The sequence below is a fragment of the Micromesistius poutassou genome (assembly GCF_964030765.1).
Source record: "Micromesistius poutassou genome assembly, chromosome: 8".
Lineage (NCBI taxonomy): Eukaryota > Metazoa > Chordata > Actinopteri > Gadiformes > Gadidae > Micromesistius > Micromesistius poutassou.
The window spans coordinates 18170792-18195820 of NC_140278.1; the positions used below are offsets into that span (position 1 = coordinate 18170792).

General features: G+C 43.2%; 1 protein-coding gene and 3 non-coding genes across 4 annotated transcripts; all 4 read left to right on the forward strand.

Moving 5' to 3' along the window:
- Positions 1-3047: 3047 nt before the first annotated feature.
- On the forward strand, positions 3048-3120 carry AC3HAE_022228 (transfer RNA arginine (anticodon CCG)). The gene has a single exon. It is a non-coding gene; the product is annotated as a tRNA-Arg (tRNA).
- Positions 3121-5796: 2676 nt separating this feature from the next.
- On the forward strand, positions 5797-5869 carry AC3HAE_022240 (transfer RNA arginine (anticodon CCG)). The gene has a single exon. It is a non-coding gene; the product is annotated as a tRNA-Arg (tRNA).
- A 190-nt stretch (positions 5870-6059) lies between these two features.
- On the forward strand, positions 6060-6132 carry AC3HAE_022252 (transfer RNA arginine (anticodon CCG)). The gene has a single exon. It is a non-coding gene; the product is annotated as a tRNA-Arg (tRNA).
- Positions 6133-17691: 11559 nt separating this feature from the next.
- uts2r3 (urotensin-2 receptor 3) lies at positions 17692-18852 on the forward strand (the record flags this gene model as incomplete). Its single annotated transcript, XM_084471568.1, has 1 exon — positions 17692-18852. The coding sequence occupies one exon, from the start codon at positions 17692-17694 to the stop codon at positions 18850-18852; it is 1161 nt and encodes a 386-aa protein (XP_084327694.1).
- Positions 18853-25029: the final 6177 nt, after the last annotated feature.

Genomic DNA, 25029 nt, shown 5'->3' on the forward strand with positions numbered 1-25029 from the left:
TGAACTGATGAGTGAGAGTCCATGTAAGCGGATGGTAAACATGAGATGATTCCATTCAGGGCCATTGCCCGTCCGACTCCCACTGGAGAAATGTGTCTTTTGGAGGAAAATTGTTCAGCAGCCCAAGAGGGTTTTGGACAGAGTTAAATCCACATTGTCCAGAAATCCATATAGTCACTGTAGGATTAATGTTTGTTAGGTTGAAAAGGGTTCCCACTATTCTCAATACACTGCTAGTCACAGGTGGCAACTATGCAGGTAAGAGATGGACTGGGCTGAACTCAATATACATCAGAGAGAAGCATGCAAGAAATGGCAAGGTCCAATGTAATACCGTACAGGCTAGAGGGTGGAAAGGTAGCAGGCAGAGTGGAGAGATATATAATGGACATACAATTAAATATGGAGGCATGTGAAGGGTTTACATCGTAAGGCACTATGTATGACACTTACTACATCATGCAAACACAGGGCAATGAACAAGCAGGTACTGTTTGACGTAGAACATAGTCAAGGTAGGCTTTGCTCAAACAGAAATCAATTCCGATGCATCTACCATGCATTGTAGAGCAAGCTAATTAACATGCTGATTCTTACGATCCAAGGTCTCCAAATCCTTCAGACCAAGACAATGACCAAGAGAAAAAAATACAATCTACTTGTTGAAATCCATTTGTAGCTTTGCTCATATTTGATCATTCAATCACTAAAGGACATACAAATAAATGTAATGTTTGAATGGAGAAATGTGCAATATGTCTTATGTGCACTCACTTATTGTCCTGGTCTAAGTTGACTGCGGACAGTGCCTAACCTCATATCATCATAGTCTTCACAAGTGAGAACAATGTTACATTTGTTCGTTAACAACATCTCAAATCAACCACTACTGTTGTGTGTAGCTTCAGGTTACGACTATAACAGTACGGTATCCACTTCCAATTTCTGCTTGAATCCTGTTTTGGTACAAACTAATTGACTGACTGTTGATAGGATGACATGAGCACATCAACTGCTACTTCAGTAAACTGCTAGGTACATTTTGTCAAAAGCATATCTACCTTTGTGATATCAGAGTGCTCCTTCATTACAGCTGTAGATTAAGGAGTTCCGAGGGGCAGATAGAAACATGAACAAAAGGGTATTACACAGAGACAATACACACAAGACACACAATTCAGAAGAAAGAGAGAAAGAGTTGTGATATGTTTGACTGTTCTGATGAAAACATTGCAAAAGTAATGCAGAATGTATGATGATATATATATCACCTAGACATCCTGTCTTATGGCCGCCGATGGTCAGGTTGTAAAACTTCCAGATTCACGGGATCTGGTCTAGTCCAGCATAGCAGAGAGCATACTGCATTAATCCAAACAATGATTAGCTTTGTTGGCTGGAGAACACAAACATTTGAACTCACGTGAACAAGATCAGAACGAGAGATGCGATGGGACCGAGAATGGAAATGAAGCTGGAGACGATAGCTTCTGGTTAAGAATGCAGAACTTTCAAAAGACACTCAGCATAAAGTACATTCTCTATAGATGGATCAGGCATGCAGAGTTCTAGGATGCATTAAAAAAAGGACAAAGACAGGGAAGTTCATACACATCATAGGACGTGGGGTGAAGAGAATAAATAATTCTTGAGGCATCGAGAATTGGAGAAAGGTGCTGCTCATCACAAGTCTTTATCTTCAAAACACGTGGAAACAAGTCTGTCAGGGTCTGAATGTCAGGCGCCCTCATTCATGACTCGGCCAAACAAAATGGGAACCCATGTCATTCAAGAAGGGCCAAACCCAACGTCTACAACAAGTGGAAGTGGGGGAAGAGATCCCTCCTGAAGTGAGACGTAACGTAAGGGTTCATCTTCACTGGCGGCCTCTGTTCCTCCCCTCAAACATGTCCACTGGAAGCACTGGGCGTTGGTAAAGCAGGATCAGCTCCAGGTCTCACTTACTTCTGGCAAGTTCCAACACAAGTAAATGAGGAGAATAGAAAACAGTTTAGGCTCATTATGCAGCTGCTTCTGCACGTAAATAATTGAAAATATTTCATGTATATATTACCATATCATCTTTTGAAAAGTATAAAAAAATAATATATGTATAACCCTTATCCAAACCCTATATAATGATTCATTCATAATTATAACATAACCCTAGCACAAAAAGGGTTATGAAAGCATAGAATTATTATATAAACATACATTTGAATGAGAAACCACATTTCTTCTAATATCGTCATGGTTCCTTTTGAAGAGATCCCAAAAACAACATCCGTACTCAAAAAATTGTGGAGGTCTTCTTCACAGAGTGGATCCATAGCAGCCTGAGGAGACCGCCAAACCCCAACTGGGCAGTCATGGCATCTGAAAGGGAAAAGGGAAAGAAAAGCTCTCTAAAGATAAAGCTATCATCAGCAAATGATCAATTGTGGCCAGAATAGTGATCCTGATATGTGGCGTTCCTAACAAACACATTACACAAAGCCATGATTAAAGCGTTGCACAGATGAATGATCCAAACATTACAAGAAGCCAGAGCTATCATTACATATTGCAAGGGAAATGGATTAGTAAACCATAGTGCTGTCCTCTTGAGTAAGATGAGTATGCTACACATACTGCCATTGGATACCGGACTAAATGATAGAATCTGAGAATTGATTATATGCCATGATTATATCATGACAAATGGTCATTGTCTCTGCTGTTGGGTCGAAGTGATGTATTGGATCAATTGTATGTTGTACGTCCTGGCACTTAAAAATAGTACTTAGCATTGTGTAGCATCTTATCCTAGCTAGCTTTGTTGTCTACATGGAATGGGTTAACCTAACAATTGTAAGTGCTTGCCACTTGGTTCTTTGAACATCCTTACTGTACCGACAGCGATCAATTGTTTTTCTTTCTTCTGACAAATGTACTTATTGTAAGTCGCTTTGGATGAAAGTGTCTGCTAAATTCCCTAAATGTAAATGTAAATATAAATGTAAATGAGAACAATACCGATATCAACTGATACCTAGACTTCAATGTAGGGCCCTGTGGCCTAATGGATAAGGCATCAGCCTCCGAAGCTGGGGATTGTGGGTTCAAGTCCCACCAGGGTCACATTTACGAACTTGATATCCTTCCATGTGAGGCTGTTTTGAATGCTATAAAATAAAAGAGGCAGCCATTCTGCAGTCTTGATTGTCAGTCTGGATTTAGATTGCCATCCAAGCACAACTGATTGTACTACCAAAAAAGCAGCCAGTGGTCATAGATTGCTCAGTGGTCTGCAAGAAACACACCATCAAATACCACTTAACTGATGAGTGCAAATAAAAGATTACATCCAGGTTTGTGGCGCAGCTACTTCACCATTTATGTGAGTGACAATGCTTACAGCCAATCAGACACTGCATGGCTTAACTTGCTCTATGTATCAGATTAACAGGATGAGTCTCATGGTGACGTAGAGCAAATAACAGAAGGGCTGAGACTGGGTCCCAAAGGCTCTCAGCCAGCCCCATATGTGTTACGCACTCTTATAAGCCGTGTGGAATCACATGTCGCTATGGGGTCACACTCGGTAACCACAGAGGAAGTCTGGGGAAAAAAACTACACTGGTGATTTATCAACTTCCAAAGCCATACCAGTTATTGGAAAGAACCTAGTGCACTTGCATCCTTAAACGTGTAAACATGCCAACACTTTTGTGATATACTGATACACTGCGAAACAAACATATAAATGCCCTTCTTGCGTCGACCCTCCCGGCAATAAGGCACCAGCGTGCGGCCAGGTCTGAAGGGCTGCACTCTGACGAAGGATGTACACGACATGTATTGGTTAAGACAGACGATGCCTCAAAACAAGTTGATATGAAATGGTGTCCTGCAGCGTATCAACAGAACATCTGTGTATTTGGTTGACCATTGATCGTTCACTCATGCATCAATGAATGAATATGCAATGCAATATCCAACAGTTTGGACATTGGAAAGTGGTTCAAAGCACAGCGTACACTTTGGTCTCCAGCAGTCCGTGGTGGAGTGTGACTTCATGGAGACATGGAGACGTGTGTTCAGACGTGACCATGTGGAGCACAGGAGGCACACAAGGGGCTAGCTCTCAGCTTGCAAGAAAGCCTATAAGCAAGATGCCAAACCTGTACATAATCCATGAATTCCCTGTAAACCACCTTTGTAAAACAGTTTTGGTTATTCTAACGACATAGACATATGGACTGACCAACACAAAGTTATCATTTTGATGCAAGGACCTGTGGCCTAATGGATAACTGATAAGGCATCAGCCTGGAGTTGGGGACTGTGAGTTTGAGTCTCACCAGAGGCACATTGAGGTACTTATGCATGCTTCACATAGCTCCTATGGGCCAGGGGTCATTGCTCTTAACCTACCAGAAAGCCTCTAGGAGCAAGATCCAAACCCCTTCCTTGAAACTGGTTTACAAATACAAGTAATGCTAAATTGAATGTGTGAATGGTGTAACTGTTGATCAATACACAAGGCCCTTTGGAATCCCGCACTGGGAATTGTGGGTTTGAGTGTTTCTTGGAATCAACCGTCTGTCGCCTGATGAAGACTTTCCTCTTGGGAGAAGGGGCCATACATCTGGGGTTCTGGTGTATCAGGGTAACCCAGACGCCCTCTCCCATGCACCGGTCAGTGTCTACAGTGCATTTAGCAACTTGGCACGTGAGAATAGAGTTTGAGTTATTAGATGACATCTACGACCAGATTGTAATTCAATGTAGCCTATTGAGCTCCCCAGAATACACAATCAGACATATTTTTTGTCTGTGCTTCAGGTCAATACTACTCAGACTACAAACGGATTGCAAACGGAAATCAGAATGCTTCTGATACCAAAATGCCCTGTGGCATTAGACTCTGGGGCTGGTTTTTTGAACCTGAGTCTCATTTAGGATCTTGGTATGTTGCCCTTTTCCATAACATACTATGGGGATGCTCTGAGCACCATGCCCAGCCCAGCCAACTGTTAAGCTAAGTGAAGCCCACTTTCACCTCTCCGATTTCAAATATGTTCAACATCGACTGTGACATTTTGGCACTGCTTGGTGCCATCACATGTGGCCTTGGCACTTAAAAATAATATCAATACATTTCTTAATACAATCTATAAATAAAGTATACTGCCACTATACTGCAGAAATAGAAACCAATGGAAGGAAAACAATTGAACAAATAATAGTTTATGTTTCAGAATATTCAGTAACTATATTTATTACATAATGATCGCTCTACCTCCCGGTCAGCTGCCAGCCAAGTGCTACGACAAGTAGCCTCCAGCACCAGACCTCTGGAGCTGACACGGACACCTATGGACGTGGGGCTTTAGCTGAAAAGGTCTATTGGTTCAACCTCCAATGTTCTCAGCCTACTCATGAGCCCACTAATGGAGGCTTTGATCCAACATTTGGGGGGCCACGTTAAGCAGGGTGTCTGGGGGTCCTCCCCCAGCAATTTAGGGTGTAATGGCTTCCTTCATTTATATAAAGGGAAACACACAATTCAGACCACAACTCTACATCTCTCCTTTGTAGGGGATTAGTTGACTTTGAGATGTATGGGTATGTATATGCTTTTTTACATTTTCCTGACAAGATATTGGGTAGGTGAGTAGTAGATACCTACATTTATGGTATGATGTGGTACATAAGGTTATTTTATGTTTTCGAATCCTGTTGTCCGTCACGTTTGCTATTTAAATATCGAAAGGTTTAACGTTTAAGTGAAAGCTGCAGTCTGTAAAACAGGGTCCTGTGGCCTAATGGATAAGGCATCAGCCTCCGAAGCTGGGGATTGTGGGTTCAAGTCCCACCAGGGTCAAAAGTAAAGTCATTTCTATGTTATGCTTTCCCATGGGTGCACATATCAGTCAAGGAAAGCATCTCTTGTACATCTTGCGAGAAAAGAACTGTGTTCTCGGTTCTCGCCACGTCCTTCAAATGGCTTTATATATGAGTTTCTTATGTCTTTATTCTCTAACATTGAAATGATTGTGAATTGTCATAGGTAGGGCCCTGTGGCCTAATGGATAAGGCATCAGCCTCCGAAGCTGGGGATTGTGGGTTCAAGTCCCACCAGGGTTGTGATTATGCTGCTTCAACAATGAGTTCACATAACTATCTTCAAAGTTGTGGACCTGGTCAAGTGTTCCGGCTTATATTTAACAGCGCTAATCCTCTGTGAGTAGGCACCTCTGCCAACAACTTCAGTTACTTCCGTCACTTTGGATAAAGCTGACAGCAAATATAACAAATAGTAAATATGTTATTTATCCACGTCTGTTTGGTTCACCTACTGAATACATGTAACATGTTGATGGAAAACATGTACTTGTTTTGTTAAATCTATGTGGTAATAGTGAATAGTTGAGGTTTGGTTTGAACTCTGGGATTGTAGGGATACATGTGGGTTCACTGGGTTATATCCTCCAGTGAGGTGCTAGACCCGGACTAGGAGGGTTGTCTCTGTAAAGTGAGGAAGTCTATTGCAGCAGCAGTGATCGGAGGCTGGAGATTATAACCGTGCTTGTGACTCCAGTAATCTCATCTATCGTTTTGCTAATCCCTTGAGGATTTTACATAAGAATTGCTACCATTCGGGAAAATTGGGAAGAATGTGTATAAATACATTCAGGTATATGATACTGTATCGCCGTGTGTAACACACAGGCTTGAACAACGCACATGTCAACGAAAGTGCACGAAAGTTACACTTTGTCATTGTTACATGAATCAATACATTAGATTACATTCACACCCAAATTGAAAGTGTTGATGCAAACATTTTTCTTGACTTCATGTTTCACTCAAATGTATGTAGGATTCACAGGCCATCGATACAATAACAAGTACTTAACCCTGTAGACAGCCAAAGAAAATGATGTTATTGTTGCTAAACTGAAAACTCAATCTTATGTCATGTTTAATCATCCACCAACCAACCAAGCAGACCCTAGACACTCTCTCCCTATTGTGTTCCACTCACAGATTTGAGCCTCTGCAACTAAGGCTTCTGTATTACAGAGATAGAATTTACCTAGAATTTTAATTTAAGGGTAAGCAGATGGCGGAGGCTGATTCTGTAATAACGCTGGAGCTAAGGGCTGTGCCTGCATTGACATTTTAAAGCGAGTGGTCACTGATAGCTCTGACCTTGGTCTCTGTGCCGTTAGCAACTGCCAAGAGGAGAAAAAAAGAAAAGGGACAAAACTCCAGGCTGTCAGACCTGCAATCTCTGGCATGGGCAGCAGACACTGGGCGGCCAATGACATACACTGGGCTGAGGTGGTCAGGGACTGTGTCTGTGCATGTCTGTGTGTCCGAGTGCACGTTGGCATGTGTGTGCGTTTGTATTTGTGCACAAAACATTGTGTAACTTGAGCACCTTATCGTGTTGAGGTGGCGAATGTTTCAAATGACGCCTCACGTGAGAAAAGCAGTGCATGGGGCTGGTTGGATAGGGGGGGAGGGTCTCTGCACAGTGAAAACTTCACCCACTCCCTGGCATTCTCAGTGCTGCCTTATATGATGCGGGTCAGTCATTGCCAAAATGATTATGAATGGGATGCAGGAAATGCATTCTATAACAAATGCCAAGGCAATTGAGGTACTGCTACTGTTTACCAGGGCACTGTGTGTTTCAGCCCCCAATCTCTGTCCAAATCGATGTCCAATCTCTGCATTATTTAGTCACTGGTGTGACTAGATCCAGTACTTAAGGATAGATTATTATCAGTCACTGCAGAGCCAAAAGCAGACCTCAGGACCCAAGGGATCATTTTCAGCGACACTTTACATGTTTCTCTATTTGGCCATATTTAGCCATCAATAAAATCAACCTTGGTGACAGCCAATCAACAAACAGCTCCTGATTAGATCAGAATTTGATTCAGAATTTGTGGATTATAACAGTGACAGCGACAAAATGACACTGAGACGACACTAGCAAAACCAATTTCCTGGCATTAGAGCACAACTTTGTGGAATTCAGTGTGAATCCACTGGCGTTGCCATCACCCCGACCCCCCCCCCCCCCCCCACCAACTATTCAATCACATCTCTATCTCTCTCTCCACCATCAATCCTTCCTCTCTCTCTCTACCTCCATCTCTCACTCTACCTCCAGTGCTCCTGTCTCTCTACCTCCATCTCCTCTCACGTCCCCTGCCTCAATCCAGATAATCTGACCATATTAAGGTGCTACTCGGATTAGGTTCCCCAGAATATTATTTCAGTGTCAGTGAATAAGCCTCGGGACAAAATTGGATCTCTTTGTCACTTTGTCTTTGTTCCTTTCCATTTTGGTCTCCCTTTTACTTACTGGAACCAAATATGTCCCCTGCGGCTTTCAAAAATAGTACTTTCGATAGAGAGTCTACAGCATGTGCATCACTCTATCATTTTACTCAGAAAGTTGGTAGACAATAAACTATTTTAGGTCATAACTATTTGAGGCTAAATCTTTTGTTCTCATTGGGAAGTCTAATCAATAATGCTTAGAATAATGAAAAGTAATCATTACTGGCCGCTACTACTGGCAGCCCTAAAGTAAAAGCTTTCAGCTTTTTAGGAATTAAATTCTTCACTGTATTTCATGACATAAATACTCTCTGATGGACAGTGTAAGTTGGTGCGTGGGCACAAAGGTTTTCACATTAGGGCTGCCACTTGCGATATTGATGGTCAACATAATCAAGAGTGGCAGCAATGTCCCCTTGTTCTAAATGTGCCATATGTTTGGCAATGTGACCACTGAGGCATGCCTTTTGGCGTTGATGTGACAGTCCGTATATGGAGCTATCAATAATCAACATTGACCAGTGGAGGTTTGAAAGCAGGTCACCGGTTAGCTTTCTGTGTCAAATGTCACATGGCCGTCCTTGTTTTTGTCTGAGTTAATATCTGTTCTAACAATACTGGTTTTTACTGCATACAAGCATAATCAGATGTAACATTGACTAAATTCATTGTTTATCTAAAGTATCAGAATACCATGTAGAAAGGCACAGGTCACAAAGTGATGCTATCCATTTGAGCGATACAACAGTAGGGGATGGATGAACTGGCCATTATATCACTCACAACGTATGACTCTTCCACAACGATGACAGTCCACCAGCACAACAGAAGGTTACATGAGCATCACCACCACATAAAGAACCCTCTAAAGCTCTTCTCGTGAACCTAGTGGACTTGTGACAAATGTCTGGTAGGGGGGAAAACAAGCTCGGTTGCCTTTAAACACAGTTTGACCCAGTATTTCTGCACCATGCTGGAATCTATTTGCAGACACCAGAATCCTAGCAATCCATGCCATGTGGATGACGGTGAGCAGATGGAAAACATATCTAAGAGCTAATTCATAAAGCTGCTTCTACACTTCCACACCATCACTTCCAAACCGTCATCCGTATACACACCAAGAAAATCAAGCTAAATATGTATATAATCAAACACTATCCATAGTATTATTATAAATATAGTATGATTATATACATATATAGCTTGATTGTCTCTCCAAATCACTGAAGACAATAGACCGTGATCACGTCTATTGTCTTGAGTGGTTTAGAGAAACAATGGCTGGTCCGTCTTATCAACTGCACAACATTGTTAACGTCCATGTATTCATGTGTGTAAATACATACAACCGTTGATTTACACCATGTAGCAACAACAAATATTATTTTCATACAGCTATTAATAGGGATATTTCAGGGACTTCAGGGAGGTTCCTGCAGCCTGGTCAGAACCCTTGCCAGGCAAGCAGCAACACATAGTATACATTAGTCTCCTACTGAGGTGATGAAAGATACTTAACATTTGAGGAAAAGAGCTGTTGCCATGAGAAAGAGGGCAGAAGGTCGAATCTATTATAACTCATAGCGAGCTCAAATAACTGTCCCTCTGTACTGTAAGAATATCAATGATTAGAAAAGGTTCTGAAGAGGAATCTGATATCAAAGAATGACAAGGCCACACAAGGGCCATAGAAAACCTCATAATGCACAAAGTCAAGTGCTTTTTCATTGTTATTCTTTACTTCTGAAATATAACACTGCTGACATGAAAGCCCCACAAACACACACACACGCACGCACGCGCGCACACACACACACACACACACACACACACACACACACACACACACACACACACACACACACACACACACACACACACACACACACACACACACACACACACACACACACGTCACAACAAACGTCACTTGAAAAAATAAAACAAATCAAACGCAAACTATTCTCAAACGTTATTGCTCTTACTACTGATGTTAAAGTACCTAACCCAAGTGAGTTTCCCCTTGAAAAATTGACCTTGATGTTATACGGTAAAAGTCAAGCCACAAATTCCTGAAAGAAATTACTTTCTCTAGGCATTTTATTGTCCTGTGATCAGATCCATAATCGTTGTATGGTTAAAAAGACCTCAAGGATTTTGGGGCAACTCATAACTTCATGACATACTAGCCTACATCTGAATAATGCGTAGAGCATAGGCTACGAACAAGTGCTGTGGTTACCACCTGCATGGCTGCACGTCGTTTTGAACAGTTATTTTGTTGCGATACAAACGTTAGGCTATAAAAGTATCCTATGATTACCCACAACTGTTCCCGACATGATATTGCACAGTTTCACTGATGTGGAAACAACGCGCACCTGTTTCTCCGGCATTCCCACAGCGCGGGAACATCTAGGCTGAACGCAACTCGGTCAATCAAATATTCAAATTCAAATTCAATTCAACTTACCTCCCGTTAGCTATTTGGGTATATGCGGTGCGTTTTGGTGATGGTACACTCAATACAAAATATTGAATCACTGACTTTCGAACCTGAGCCTGGTTGTGCTGCGCGCACGGTGCGTCCCGACGTGTCACGAGCTCGTTACATGGCGCCCTCTTTGATGCACCGCCGCTCCACGCGCGTCTCATATCTCCGTTTAAACATCTCGGGAATTACAAATCTGACACACTGTAACCCCAACGTACTTTTAGTAGGCTATATAAGGATTTAGCCCAATTGGACATAACAGACCATACGGTTAGTTGGACATAACGGTTAGTGTGTGTGTGTGTGTGTGTGTGTGTGTGTGTGTGTGTGTGTGTGTGTGTGTGTGTGTGTGTGTGCGCGCGCGCGCGCGCGTACAAGCGCTCTCACAGTGATTTAATCTGTTTTAATCTCAAGGAGTCCATGAAGTGACCTATGATGTCATGAAGGTATATTGGACAAGTTAGAAATGTAATTCAGATTTGTCAAAGCATGATAGAATCAAACATTATGCTAATTTATTTGTGGGGCCATCATGATAAGATATAACAAAAAAATCTATAACAGTTGATAAATTATAGATATATATATATATATATATATATATATATATGTATATATATATGTATATATATGTGTGTGTATATATATATATGTGTGTGTATATATATATATATATATATATATATATATATATATATATATATATATATCGCTCTCTTTAAAGAGAGCGAGAGAGAGAGAGAGAGAGATCTCTATATCGAATATTCACACATAGGGTATATAGGCTACCCTAGCCCTATCAGTTAAGTAGCATTCCATAAAGAAATAAATAGTTTTTTGGGGGGTCAAATGGTCTATGACTGTGTCGGAGTCGAACCAAATTATTCACAATTATTTTACAGTTTACTAAATATGTCTAGTCCAACATTTTCAAAAATGAACGTATGATAATGGCATGACATTGAAAATGAAATCTGAACACAACAGACATATTTACATAATATGATGCAGGTGGCACACTGTTTTGTGGATGCAGTACTAACATTCAGCCAGCAGTGGGCAGATCTAAACTACTTTTAACCTGGGACAAATGAACACGGTTAAAGTGGGGAATGTGTTCAGATCGGACACGGGACTGGCTGGGTAGCGGAGTGGGTTGGAGGGGTGGGTTTGGGGGGGGGTTAGGATTTTAAAATGGTAATTAGCTAATAACACAAGATACCTGTAGATTAGCCAGAGGCCTCACACCTGGTTTGTGAGGGTCAATTGAAGGGCCAGGGAGTTACACAGCAGGTGTGAGGACACTACAGAGGCCTAACCTCACACCTTAGGGTGTGAAGTCTTTAAAAACATTTTACAACGTAGACAATGCATATTAAAACAAGACAGTGCCCGCCTCTAGATCCACACTTACATTCTACGTAAGAAAAAATATTTGTGCCTTCTTTAGCATCATTTGTATCAGTCTGACAAACATTTTGTAAATGTTCCCACTTGGGTAAAAAAATAATGCAAACACCATGTTATATTTAATGTGTTATTCTGCCGCCTCAGTATAAAACATGATTGACAGAGTAATAGAGATGGGTGTTGCTAAATCATTTGAGAGCGTGTTGTTGCAAGGAATCATACTCCCTGCTGGCCGTTTGGACGCTGGCTGCTGTGAAAGCCATCGCCAGGGGCCCTGGGGAGGGCTGAGGCTCGGCTTTCTCCAGAGGAGCCACTGCACTGGACAAACCTCCACATTTTGTCACGGCTCTAGTTTGTTTCTTCATATCTCAGGCTCCGCAAGCCAGGTGTAGACTGAGTCAGCCACTATGGAAGAATCAGCCTCTGGTTCTGTGATGTAGGGAGACCGTGTTGTGTACAAAGGTCAGAAGAAACACTAGCGAATAGTAAATGGGAAGTGACCCCAGTGTCCTAAAATAAAGTCTTCCAAGGATGTGTGGAGACCAAGTAGGTTCTGTTTGGACCTGTGCACCTTTCTGAGAAGATCCATTGACTTGACCCGGTCTCCCTTTGGGTTTGAATAACCAAACGAGCCACCAAAGGCCCTCAAATAAAACACTGCGTCCTCATGCCGGGACTGTGTGGAGAACAACTGATAGCCTGGCATGGCAGAGAAAGTGATAACTGTAAACACAGAGCAGGACAGGGGGATCAATAACTCATCGCCCGTCTGTAATCAGCCCGCCTGCTCCAACGACCGTTTGTCACATGGCACAAATGTCCGCCCATTTAATCAAGTGCGCTACGGCGGCGACAGTGAACCCATGGGCAATCTGTCAGTTGCTCTGTTAAGAAATGAAGTCTCTTAATTAGCCAAATGAACAGAGCGAGCAAGGACAGCCAGAAGGCAGGTTAGGGAGCCGTTAGTGCGGATGTCTGGGATTATAATTTGTTGTCTGGGAGGAGTTGTGCCTGCCTTAATAAATGATGCCACATATAATAATAATAAGAAAGAGTGTTTTTTTAAGGAGGCAGGGGTGTGATTTAGAATTCCTTTGAGTTTTCCCCCACTTAACCCGCTGTGACCTACAAATACAACTATTAAATATAAGGAAAAAATGATCTTATGCAACCTATGCAATAATAAAGAACCAAGGATGTTGAATGTGTAGAGAATGATGCGATGGGCTCACATGCAAGGGTTCATGGGGTTTACACTTCCTAACTTATTGGTTCTTTACTTGGTCTGCGAGGATGCCTGCAAACCAAATAATGATCTGCCAGCGTAGCACTGCTATTATAATATGGTTTACATGTGTGCATGCACACCGAATGAAAACAAGCCTTGATTTAATGATTGTTTTGCATTAACCGGACCTAGCCTAGTGTATCAACAGTTTGATGTCAATGAATATTACATGTCTAGTGAATTGTGATCCTCACACAGCCTACCTATGGTGTCAAAACAGGCTCCAGTCAACTCTGTAATGATCTTTCATTTTCCAATGGCAACATGTGGAACCAATAACTTTAATCCATTTTCACAGTTACTGGAGCCGCCGCAGCACATTCAAGCAGCGATATTATTTGACATTAGCATTCACCATTGTGATATCCACTGCACGGACGGACCCGCAGAATGTCCAAATCCAATCGGCCTCCCCGTCTAATGTTCTGTCAACGGTATGCTTTGTGCACATTTCATTTGGAACTGGCACGACTCAGTTCCGATTCATTCCAATACGGTGTTGTGATCCTTGACCGATCAGCCATCACCACCACATCAGAGCACCCCCTGTATCACCCTCACAATGCTCCCCAGTCCAGCACCTGTCTGTCTCTTAATAAAACAGGGGGGGGGGAACCTGAGCTCATCACTGCTGTCTCCCTGAAACCCCTCACCACCAGCACCCCCTGCCCCTCCCCGTAACCCCTTCCCCACTTTGGCATGCCCATGCCAGGTATTTGTTCAAATTCCTCACACCCCATGGGGATAGGTATTCTCTCTCTCCTCTTTACAGCCTCTTCTTTCCAACACATGTATGCAGCGTCGATCCCCGGGACTAGAGACGTGAGCCATGCATCCCAAAGGTCCTGGTGGACAGAGTCAACCGGTAAACAGTTTTCCCCAGTTGTCTCCAGGCAGACAGCACGGAAAGACCCCCCCCCCCCAGCTGTGGCTTCCAGACTGTCGCGGTGGCCAAAAACAACGCCTTGGGTTCCAAGCAGGGTTTGAAATGCGCTTTTGATAGCGGCTGAAAAATGCTGTGATTTAATCAGAGACCCTTTCCTGACATGGAAAAATGTTGTTGCAGGGAAGCACTAAAGTGTGTAGTTCATCTCCATGATTCAGACATCAGATGGCCATATAAAGGCAGGGTGCGCAAGTGACGCAGGCTGTGTGGATATGATTGGATGTGGTATTGACATTGGGTTGTAAGTGTAGTGCATTAGTTAGTGCCGTGCGGCGAGGTGACAGCACATTAACTGCACCAGGACTGATCCAAATCCCCCCAGAGTCACTCTCACTCCTCTACAAGATAAGTACTGAACATCAAGCATCATCGAGCATTAACAAGCATTCAGTTAGAAAATAATGTTCAATCACTGCAGAAATATATATATTTATATATATTTATTTATCAAATATACATTGACATTTAACACCTCACTAATATGGTATCAATGGTAGAGATCTGGAGATGTGGAACTGAATTGTTGAAGTAAAGATTAACTCATTGTCATGGTAATAACCTATATATTATTGCTACAATAACCTCTTCCTCTATATTTCATTATGATCTAGGGTGGTCAAGAATAATTAATTTGTTTTTTGTTCAATTTAATTTTACCGGTAAATTACTATATCCAGGTAGTCAGACAATTTTGCTCTTAATTTATTTCATGGTGCTGCCTTATCAAAGCTACTGTTGTATTTTAAGGTTAAGTATTTTCCTCAAATAGCCGTCATTGAAACCAGGCCTTTTCACAAAGCCATTACTATAAATCTAAAACAAATGGAAATAGTAGGCCATGCTGCGTTTCCGAGCAATGATCTTTTTTCCTAATCGCTCACCATAGAGTGCACATCAACATTGATAATAGCCTAATAAATAACATGGCATTTTTCTTTGTGACCACGAACTTTGTCCGCCGTTTAAAAACACATTATCGGGGATTTATATTTAATCGTGAAATTAAATATAGTCCATGATGAAATGATAGGGGGTTCACGGGGTGATATTTACGTCTCGCACAATGTATCTGAGTCATCGGGGTTGGACTCAGATATATTAATCTTTCACACAAATATTAATTGTGACTCATTAATTAGATAGCAGCATTATATTCCACAGTTGAGCCAATATAAATATTGTGTATTAGTCAGTAGGCCTAGTATAAAACGATATAGCGAACAGGCCTTAGGTCCACATGCGTTAGTGTTAGCTCTATGGGGCCTGGGCTCATTTCTCCTTATTTATTTGGTTTTCCTAACTCCACTGGCCTTGTGAACAGTCCTGTAGGATATGATGGCTGAGTGCAGAGCGGCAGCCCCCCTCTACTCTGCCCGCCCCTGACATCATACCCGCCACGGCCCTCCTTCCCGCAGACCTGAGACATAGCAGAGAGGAGAGCCGCTCACACACACACACACACACACACACACACACACACACACACACACACACACACACACACACACCGTAGACATATCAGAGCGCTGAGGAGAGCCGCTCAGACACACACACACACACACACACACACACACACACACACACACACACACACACACACACACACACACACACACACACAGACACACAGACACCGGAGAGACGCTGAGCAGATACTTTGGGTCGTTCTACCCTTACGTTATGTCAAAATAGAGTCTATATATTTCTATAATATATTTATTTTGTATTTTTTTCAAGAAAGTTAATACAATGAGTTTAATCATCCAAAATCTTCGGTGGAATATCATATTTACAGCGTCTGGAATAAGCATTCTCCAAGGTAGGCTGTACACCATATTTCATATAAACCAATGCGCTCATGATCTGCTATTACTGTGATAATTATTAACAGGAAGTCTTTCATGTGTTATACAAAAATGGGTTTATATCGGGATTATATACTGCATGTTATAATTTGCGATAATGTAGGCCTACAGTAGCATATTGTTACGTATAAAATATAAAAATATAGGGCTATTTAATGCTAACTTTGGACATGACACAGTAGGCCTGTATGGCCTTCATCCACAACACAATTAAACTGCTTATTTTGCATGTGTCTTCATAAGACACTTTAAGCTAAGAAAAAAAACGTATTATAAGGACAGTCTGAAATAGATGGTTCTGTGCCACAGATGTTATTTAGAGGGGACCGTGAACCGCATCGAGCGCGCCTCTCCGCGGGGGCTCTGAGGCCTGAACAGTAGCTCTTAACCCCGGCGCCGTGTGGGTCACCATGTGTCCTGCTCTGCACGCCATGCTTACCCCCTACGGTCGCTTTGAAGTCAACGCATAGCTTATAGGAAACATCGATGATTAATTTCGCTCCATCTAGCAGAGACGGTCAAGGCCCTCAGAGTCTCGGGTTGGTCGACGACGTGCAACATTCCACTGCACCAAAGTGATGACGCTATTAACCAGTTAAATCAGGATATCTTGTATTTCAGGCCTCACTAACTTGAAATACAATTAAAAAGAGATATATTTTGGCTAAGCCGCTCGAAAGTTATACGACCGCTCCCTTGACCCAACGTTGAGCCTTTTACCGGAATTTGATAGAACGATAAGCTATGACCTGTAGCACTGTCCAAAATGTGTGGACGTGACTATACATGTTGTTTTCCACATTCTTGACTCAAATTCATACCCGCAACATACTAATTGTTGAAAACATATTTGCCATTAAGTGGGTTCAACTTTAGGCTACTGTTAATAGCCTTTTCCCACAGCAAACAATCCTAAACAAGTGCATTGGAGTAGCGTATGACTTTTCAATTCGTCCTTTGCAATAAAATAACTCCTGTAAAAAAAAGCTTGTATTGTTTCACATTGTTAATTTGTAGTGTTGTGCCCCAAAATTATAATAGGCCCATAGCCTTCTCTAAATATGTACACAAAATGCATCTACAACTAATGCGTAATGAACAACAAAAAAAACAATCAAGAAGTATATGGCTTTCATGGTGAAATTCTGTGATTGAAATGAAAACTATTTCAAAAAATAATAATTGTCTTCTTTACCCAACTCTATTCCCACCCTTCCTTTCCTCTTTTCCTCCAATTGGTCCAACCTCCTACCCCTCCGATTCACTTAAATAGTTTCTGCATCCAGCCCTTTCAGGCAGTACTTCCTAATCAATTGATACCTTTTAACATTTCCCAACAATGGACCTTCCAGGCTCCATGCCTCCCTCTCCCTTTCCCTACACCTTCCCTTTCATCCCCAATGTCTCCCTGCCGTCTCCCTCTCCATCCATCTCTCCGTCTCCAAGCCTGGCCTCCACAGCTCTCTTCTGCTCCTTCCTGTCGCTCCTCTCCCTGCTGGGCATCACAGGGAACCTCTACACCCTGGGTCTCCTCCTCAGACGCAGGAGAGGCCGGAGGAGACACAGAGCAGGGGCATGCTGCTGCCCGTACAGACTCCCGGTCCCGTCCTGCCTGGCCAGCGCTCCCTCCCCTTCCCTCTCCCCTTCCTCCTCTCCGGTCTCCTCTGCCATCAGCGCTTCGTCCTCCCTCTACCTCCAGGTACTGAGCTTGGCTCTGGCCGACCTCTTGTACCTCTTCACCGCGCCCTTCATCGTGTACGACAGCCTGGCGTCCGGCTGGGCCTTCGGGGAGCTGGGCTGCCGCCTGCTCCTCAGCCTGGACCTCCTGACCATGCACGCCTCCATCTTCACCCTGACCGCCATGAGTCTGGACCGCTACAGGGCCGTGGCGCGCCCCCTCCACGCGTCCTCCTCCAACTCCTCGGGCCTGCTGCGCGTGGGCCTGGCCTGGGGTCTGGCGCTGGCCTTGAGCCTCCCCATGATGATCACTCTGCACCTGGAGGACGGCGACAGCCAGGACGGCCAGCTCTGCGTGCCGACCTGGGACGAGCAGAGCTCCAAGGCCTATCTCAGCGTCCTCTTCTGCACCAGCATCCTGGGCCCGGGGCTGGCCATCGGGGCGCTTTACGCCACTCTGGGCCGGCTGTACTGGGTGTCTCAGACTCGGCCCGCCTGGGCCAGCGGGGGCAGCACGGCCTACCCTCCCAGAGCGCCGAAGCCCAAGGTCCTGCTTCTCATCCTGGGCATTGTGATGGCCTTCTGGGCCTGCTTCCTGCCCTTCTGGATCTGGCAGCTGCTGCCCCTGTACCAGCCCGACATGCTGAGGACCGTACCGGTGGGCACCCAGGTGACCGTCAACCGGATCCTGACCGGCCTGACGTATGGGAACTCATGTGTGAATCCATTTTTCTACACCCTGCTGACGGGAAAACGGAAACGCAATCGGCAGACGCTGACGTCGGCCAACGAGCTCTGCCGCAAGAGCAGTCCTGTGCAGTAAGATACGTACGTTCTCTGGCCGTAGAGCCCGTTTCTGCTATAGGACTTTTGTATGTACATGTACTGTATATGGTCACATGTACATAATAGAGACTTCAATTCTATTGATTTCCCCACACACACACAAGAGGACAGGAGTATGGTGGGAAATGACAGCACTTTGTTTGTACTTTGAGACGAGGCATTTGGTGCTGTCGAAAGATTCAACATTAATAATTGGTGGGGAATTCAATATTTCAACTAACTTTATGTGTTAACTGTGTCAGATAAACTGTCAGGCATATTGCCACTCCAGCGCCACAAACCATCCAAAACAAAATGACAACGCTTCTGGCTGACATTGGCAAAGACAATATAATGTTTTATAGACACCGCACATTAGAAGAATTACAAAAACACAAGACACAACTCTAAATAATAAAGCTATAGCTGCATGTTAGCTTTAAAAAACTATTTTGCTATGACACATTACACAATTCTTTGCATGGCCTTAATCAGAATATATATAGCTTTATATATATAGCTATATATATATAGCTTTAAATAAAAATGTGCTTTCTGTATATCTAAGTGTTTTGCATTGGTTTGGTAGGAGGGAACACACAGCAGTGGGTCCTCTGACCATGAAATTACAGCTGAACCAAATGATTGTCAGCCTTTACAATGCTACCAAAGAAACATAGGAACTGAGTATGTTAGTTGTGTTAGTAAGTTAGGGGCCAAGCAAATTAAGATGATTTATTATTTATTATCAATTATAATTTCCATTCCCATGCATATAAGTGCATAAAAGATATTTGGGGCCATCTTGTTTTGTATGTATTCTCTGCCTTTTCTTTTAAAACCCACATTATGGCATGCCAAACACATTTTTCTGCTAAAAAATGATGATGGTAAACCCCCCTCATTGGCTTTGCCTGTACCTTGGTCTATTCTACTGTGGGGATCCAATCTATTCTCTCAGAGATTCTCCATGTCCAAGTTCTCCCTGTCTCTGTCCCGCTCAAGGCTGCTCTGTGATGCAGAGGAGTGAATACTGCTGTTTTACCGAGAGGAGTGGTGGGGGGGTTGGGGAACTGAAGGTGGGGTGGGGGGTGTCAGAGGGATACAGTGAAAGGACAGGGGTGCATATGCAGAGGGGTGGGCAGAATATGTATAAAGGACATGCATAGCAATGCAGGTGCAAATTATATTAAAATGTGCAATAGAGACAGGGTTTAAGGGTTGGAAAACAGATTTTAATTGATGTGACTAATATAATCAATAAACTGATTTCATGATTTTGATACAGTATTTGAATGAGTCCTGAGTCCTTGCTGTGAATCTGTGATATGCACATGATACACAACACATCACATAAAAAGCACTTTAAGTAATAAAAAATAATAATAATAATAATATGTATATGTATATTTATATATAGTCTACATATATCATATATTGTAGACTTTCTTTATATTTATACATAAATAAGTCGACAATACCTGAGGTCTTCTCCTGACCTATTCAGATACATTTCCTAAAATATCCACTATCTAACCAGCCCATGGATGTACGCCTTGTGTCTTTATTGTTTAGCTCCTAGATACAAACTGACAAATGAAATGTGAGGGACAGGACAAATCAATATGGTGATCAAGACAAAGCGTCAAGGCCTAGACATGCTGGGGCAACGGCAGCACGTAATCACCTCATATAGTATATAGCATCGTTTCTGAGATGCGATGCTGGACATCAGTATTTTTCTTATTGGACTGAAAACCTCCACCCTCTGAGTCGTCACAAACTAAGTGTCCTCAACAGGCAGATATTGTATTAGTCTAATAATTGTGTACATTTGTAATTTCTATAAATACTTCCAATAGGAATTTAAAATGTGGAAAAAATTACCCTAATTTCTTCCTTTGTAACTGCTCTTGTTGAAGGCAATGGAATGATCCATGCTGACTTAAAAGGGGACAACATCAGGTATGTGAACGAGAGAGACCGGCCGCAGAGGTCAAACCCATTGACTTTAGGTGGGCTGTCCCTTTCTCCGTTGTGGAGCTCAGCAATATCTCACAGGCCCTGCAGTATCAGTTCTACCAAGGCCAGGTCAGACACTGTTGGTGTAGGTTTACATTCCACTGTGAATATTACTATTGGGTAATGTCAAAGGGTTCTGAGCCATCTCATTTGTGGAAACATGACAGCACTGTTGGTGTGATATCCTCATCCCTCAGGGCGCCAGAGACTCTCTTGGGCCGGCCCATCACAGAGGACATCGACCTCTGGTCCCTTGGGTGATTGCTTCACTGTTTACGGGAGCTCGTCTATATACCTATGTCGTGATCAATATGAACTGGTCCATTTGACTGAACCACCGTCCTCCCCCTTAAAGAGGGAGACCATTCCACTCACTAACGTCAAAGCTTTGTGAAGACGTTCGGTAAGATGTATGTGTTGCTGTGATGTCTCTCAGGCGGACAGGCATCATGGACACGCACAACCACCCATCTGAGTGCCTCTTGGAGCATGGTGTCAGACACACCCACCCACACACAAATCTTGTCTAAATTTTGACCGAATGTGATCAATTGGAACATTTTGTAACAGTTCAGAGAATGTGCTCCTCAACCAACCAACATCACCTGAGTGTTCACGTCCAGACATCGTCTCAGTAGTGATGTGTGTCTGGAAACACCAGACTATGCTCCCTGACTGTACCCAGTAGAGCTTGACCCTCAACCAACTTAGATCCACATAAATGTCCTGAATATATACAGAGCTAAAGTTGCGAAATTAAATTCAATGTCGGGATGGCTGGTTCTACTCTCATGATGCTCATTCCATCAGGCGCTGTAACGGCCTAACCTAGCTGCCTGGCCTTCCATGTGTTTCCATTTACCTGGCGACAAGCTAGCAACCATAGAATTCCCACCACAGTTATTACTCAGTGGTCGGGGCGGTCACACCATGGGGGGCAGCCTCTGTAGTGAAGCTTACGCAATAACCCTCCACCATTTAAAGACTAGCCACTCTGGAGACCCTTGAGGTTATCTGTCCTCAGGTCTAGTGTGTTTCAGGTCAAAGGGTAGAGGGGTATTTCTTCTAGAAGGCCTCTGCCACAAACATGTGGCTGCCTTGGCTCTCCTGTGGCACCGAGTGGTTTCAGGGGTTGTTGGGTCATACCAAGATGACAGGAGATGGAGGATTCACACTCATGTATAGCGCAACCTCGTCCAAGAAAGACTCAAGACCGCTGTGTGGATACATAGAGCACAGTGAGTCGGTTGTTTAATTCCGCTAGTGTGCATGTTGGGGTGGTTTTGGGTATACTCTCATATATCAAATGATTAAGTTCTCCCTCAAGTCTGAAGGGAAGACTGAGTGCTTGATAAACTTCAAACATGTTGTCGTTGGTCTGACCAACCAAAATGGATGGAAAATATTGCCTAAGCGTGAAGGCTGGCCAATGTCTGAACTGATTCGTAGTGTTGGTTGTAACTAGTATTTAACTTGCTTGGTCCAACCATAACTTTTGTTTCCCAGCTGAAGTATAACTTTTAATTCCCTCCTATAGTTTCCTCCTCTCCTTCTCTTGTCCACACAGAGCCATAGACAAATGTTTTCTTTGAGGAACATCGCTCTGTTCTACCTGAGCGTTTTATAATCCTGCACATGTCCGTTTTCCTGGAACTGCCAAATGTCTTTCCATCCTTGCATCCCTCGCCCCGCCTCTTGGGGCCTACTCTCCACCAGTGTTTAGGGCTGCAGCAGGTGCCCCTCCCCTGGGCAGGCTGCTCAGGAAAGCACCCTGCTGGGTAGACGAGACTAGGCCGCAGCCCTGGCCAACTCCATGCTGTGAGGCGTACAAGAGGCTCCCTTTCTCTCCAGACACAGGAAAAAAAGATTCCGCTTGCACTCCAAAACGAAAAATGTAATTTTCCCATCTGTTTTTCCTCTCTATATCACTTGTCCTCTCATCTAGTCTGTACATTTTACAGCTTGACGCCTCTTGCTTGATCGATGCTCTCAACTTGTTTGATTTGATTAGCGTTTATATTTAATTTGCACAACAGATAACATCAATCAATGTAATCAATGTAAAATGTACTAAATACATGGTCTTTTTAAATTTATTATTTAGCTATATTGTCAATCTTCATTGGACTTTATTGAGGTCAAAAATTTTATAATGCAGGTTTTATGCTGTATACTAGACTGTCTACACACATACAGCCACACACACACACACACACACACACACATACACACAGCCACACACACACACACACACAGCCACACACACACACACACACACACACACACACACACAGCCACACACACACACACACACACACACACACACACACACACACACACACACACAGCCACACACACACACACACACACACACACACACACACACACACACACACACAAATCAAATCCCTTTACTTGTAATTCCTAGTTTAACAGCAAACATCGAAGCCCAGGGCTCACAGTAACTCTTTGTTCCACCCATGGCCACCCCATCGTGAGGCGCCCTCCTCCCCGTCACGTTCCCTGTCCTCACACCTCCCCGTCAGCCGCCAGGATCAGGCGAGACCAAGGCTTCCACTGACTTGAAGGCCGGGAGGTTACATAAACCAACATACGTGCTGCAGTTCGCACATGGTCTCTTACAAGGGAAGACAGTAAATATGACATGTCTGCCGCTCTCCCTCCCCCCTCCTCCGCCATGCTTCGCTCTGATGCCGTGACTCACGCCTCCACTCCTCTCGGCGCGGCGCCCTGTAAACAACCGAACCCCGTCGACTCAGGCGTCAGAGCTGCCTCGACCCCGCCGACCTTTGACACCTCACTCAGCTGAACCCCATGGTTAAGCATGCAGACGGAGCGCCATCGACACGCGAAGACGTTCGGCGTTCACCTCCTGCGCACGCAGGCGCCATTTGTAGTCATTAGTATCTAGGAGGATAGATAGCATAAATTAAATTTAAAAACGTATATATGTCTTAGGGTATTAGGGTTAAGGTTCTGTTATGGGCGTCTACAATGTTGTACTTCTTGATCCACTTTATGGTATTTGACCATTGGGATACTCTAATAGTGTCAAAAACCACATTGAAGAAAATGTGGAAGCATGTTTAGGATATTAGCAAGATTTCTTCAAAGGTCATTGCAAATAGTTGTATAAGTAGACATACTATATTTTGTGTGTACGCAGGTCAAAAGGAATAAGAGCACCATCTGCAGGCGATTATAATACCAAGTTATCTTGCAAGGTAATACAAAATATTACATTTATTCAGCTACAACCCTCTTTAGGGCATTATATGCTACATGGATATCACGCCAGTGCACTACCAGAATGCATCTAGAAACCTGTTCAAAAAATAAACCATGCAAGCAAAATTGCAAAAACATTCATTGTAGGTATAGGTTCATTGTAACCACAAAGACATGCCAACGCTAGTGTGGCTTGACACCATCCTCTATGCCAGAGGTGAACATTGAACAGTAGTAGGAGTAAATCATGAACAGTGTACAACACAATGCACTGTAGTCCAGTGCATTGTGTTGTGCTATGTGTTTTATTAGAACTAGAACTGGTAGAGAATCATAGGACCACCACAGACTGATCGTCATGAAGCCAGCTCAGTGTCATGGATGAGAGTGACAGACCACTGGCACACCATCAGGTGTCACGTACTAAAGAGACTTCTTAAGTCAAACCCCTTTTACAACAGACAGTTGCAATTGAACTCAAACACCATTAGTAAATGATATCTAGACCATTATTTGATCAACTGTTAGTTAATGTCTATAACTGCATTAAATAATGTTAATAAATGGTTAATTAATGTAACCTTATTGTGAAGTGTTACCAACACCGGTCTCCGGTCATTGAAGTAAGGCCTATTCCCTCAACCTAATATATAATAAAGAGAGCATCCTCTGACCCAGTGTCCAAAGGGAACTTCAATACATTTCAGAGGGTACTTGGATCATTCAAAAATAATCCTAGTAAAAACAGCTCAAGAACCACTTAACCCATCAAAAGAACAAGACAGGCCTGTCCTTGTTATCCGACTGAAGAAAAGCAGAGTTTTCCATTCTGTTGTCAACAACCTGGGGGTGGGAGGGTGGATGCCAAATCTGTTGGTTCACGTGGCCCCCCACGCGGTAATCT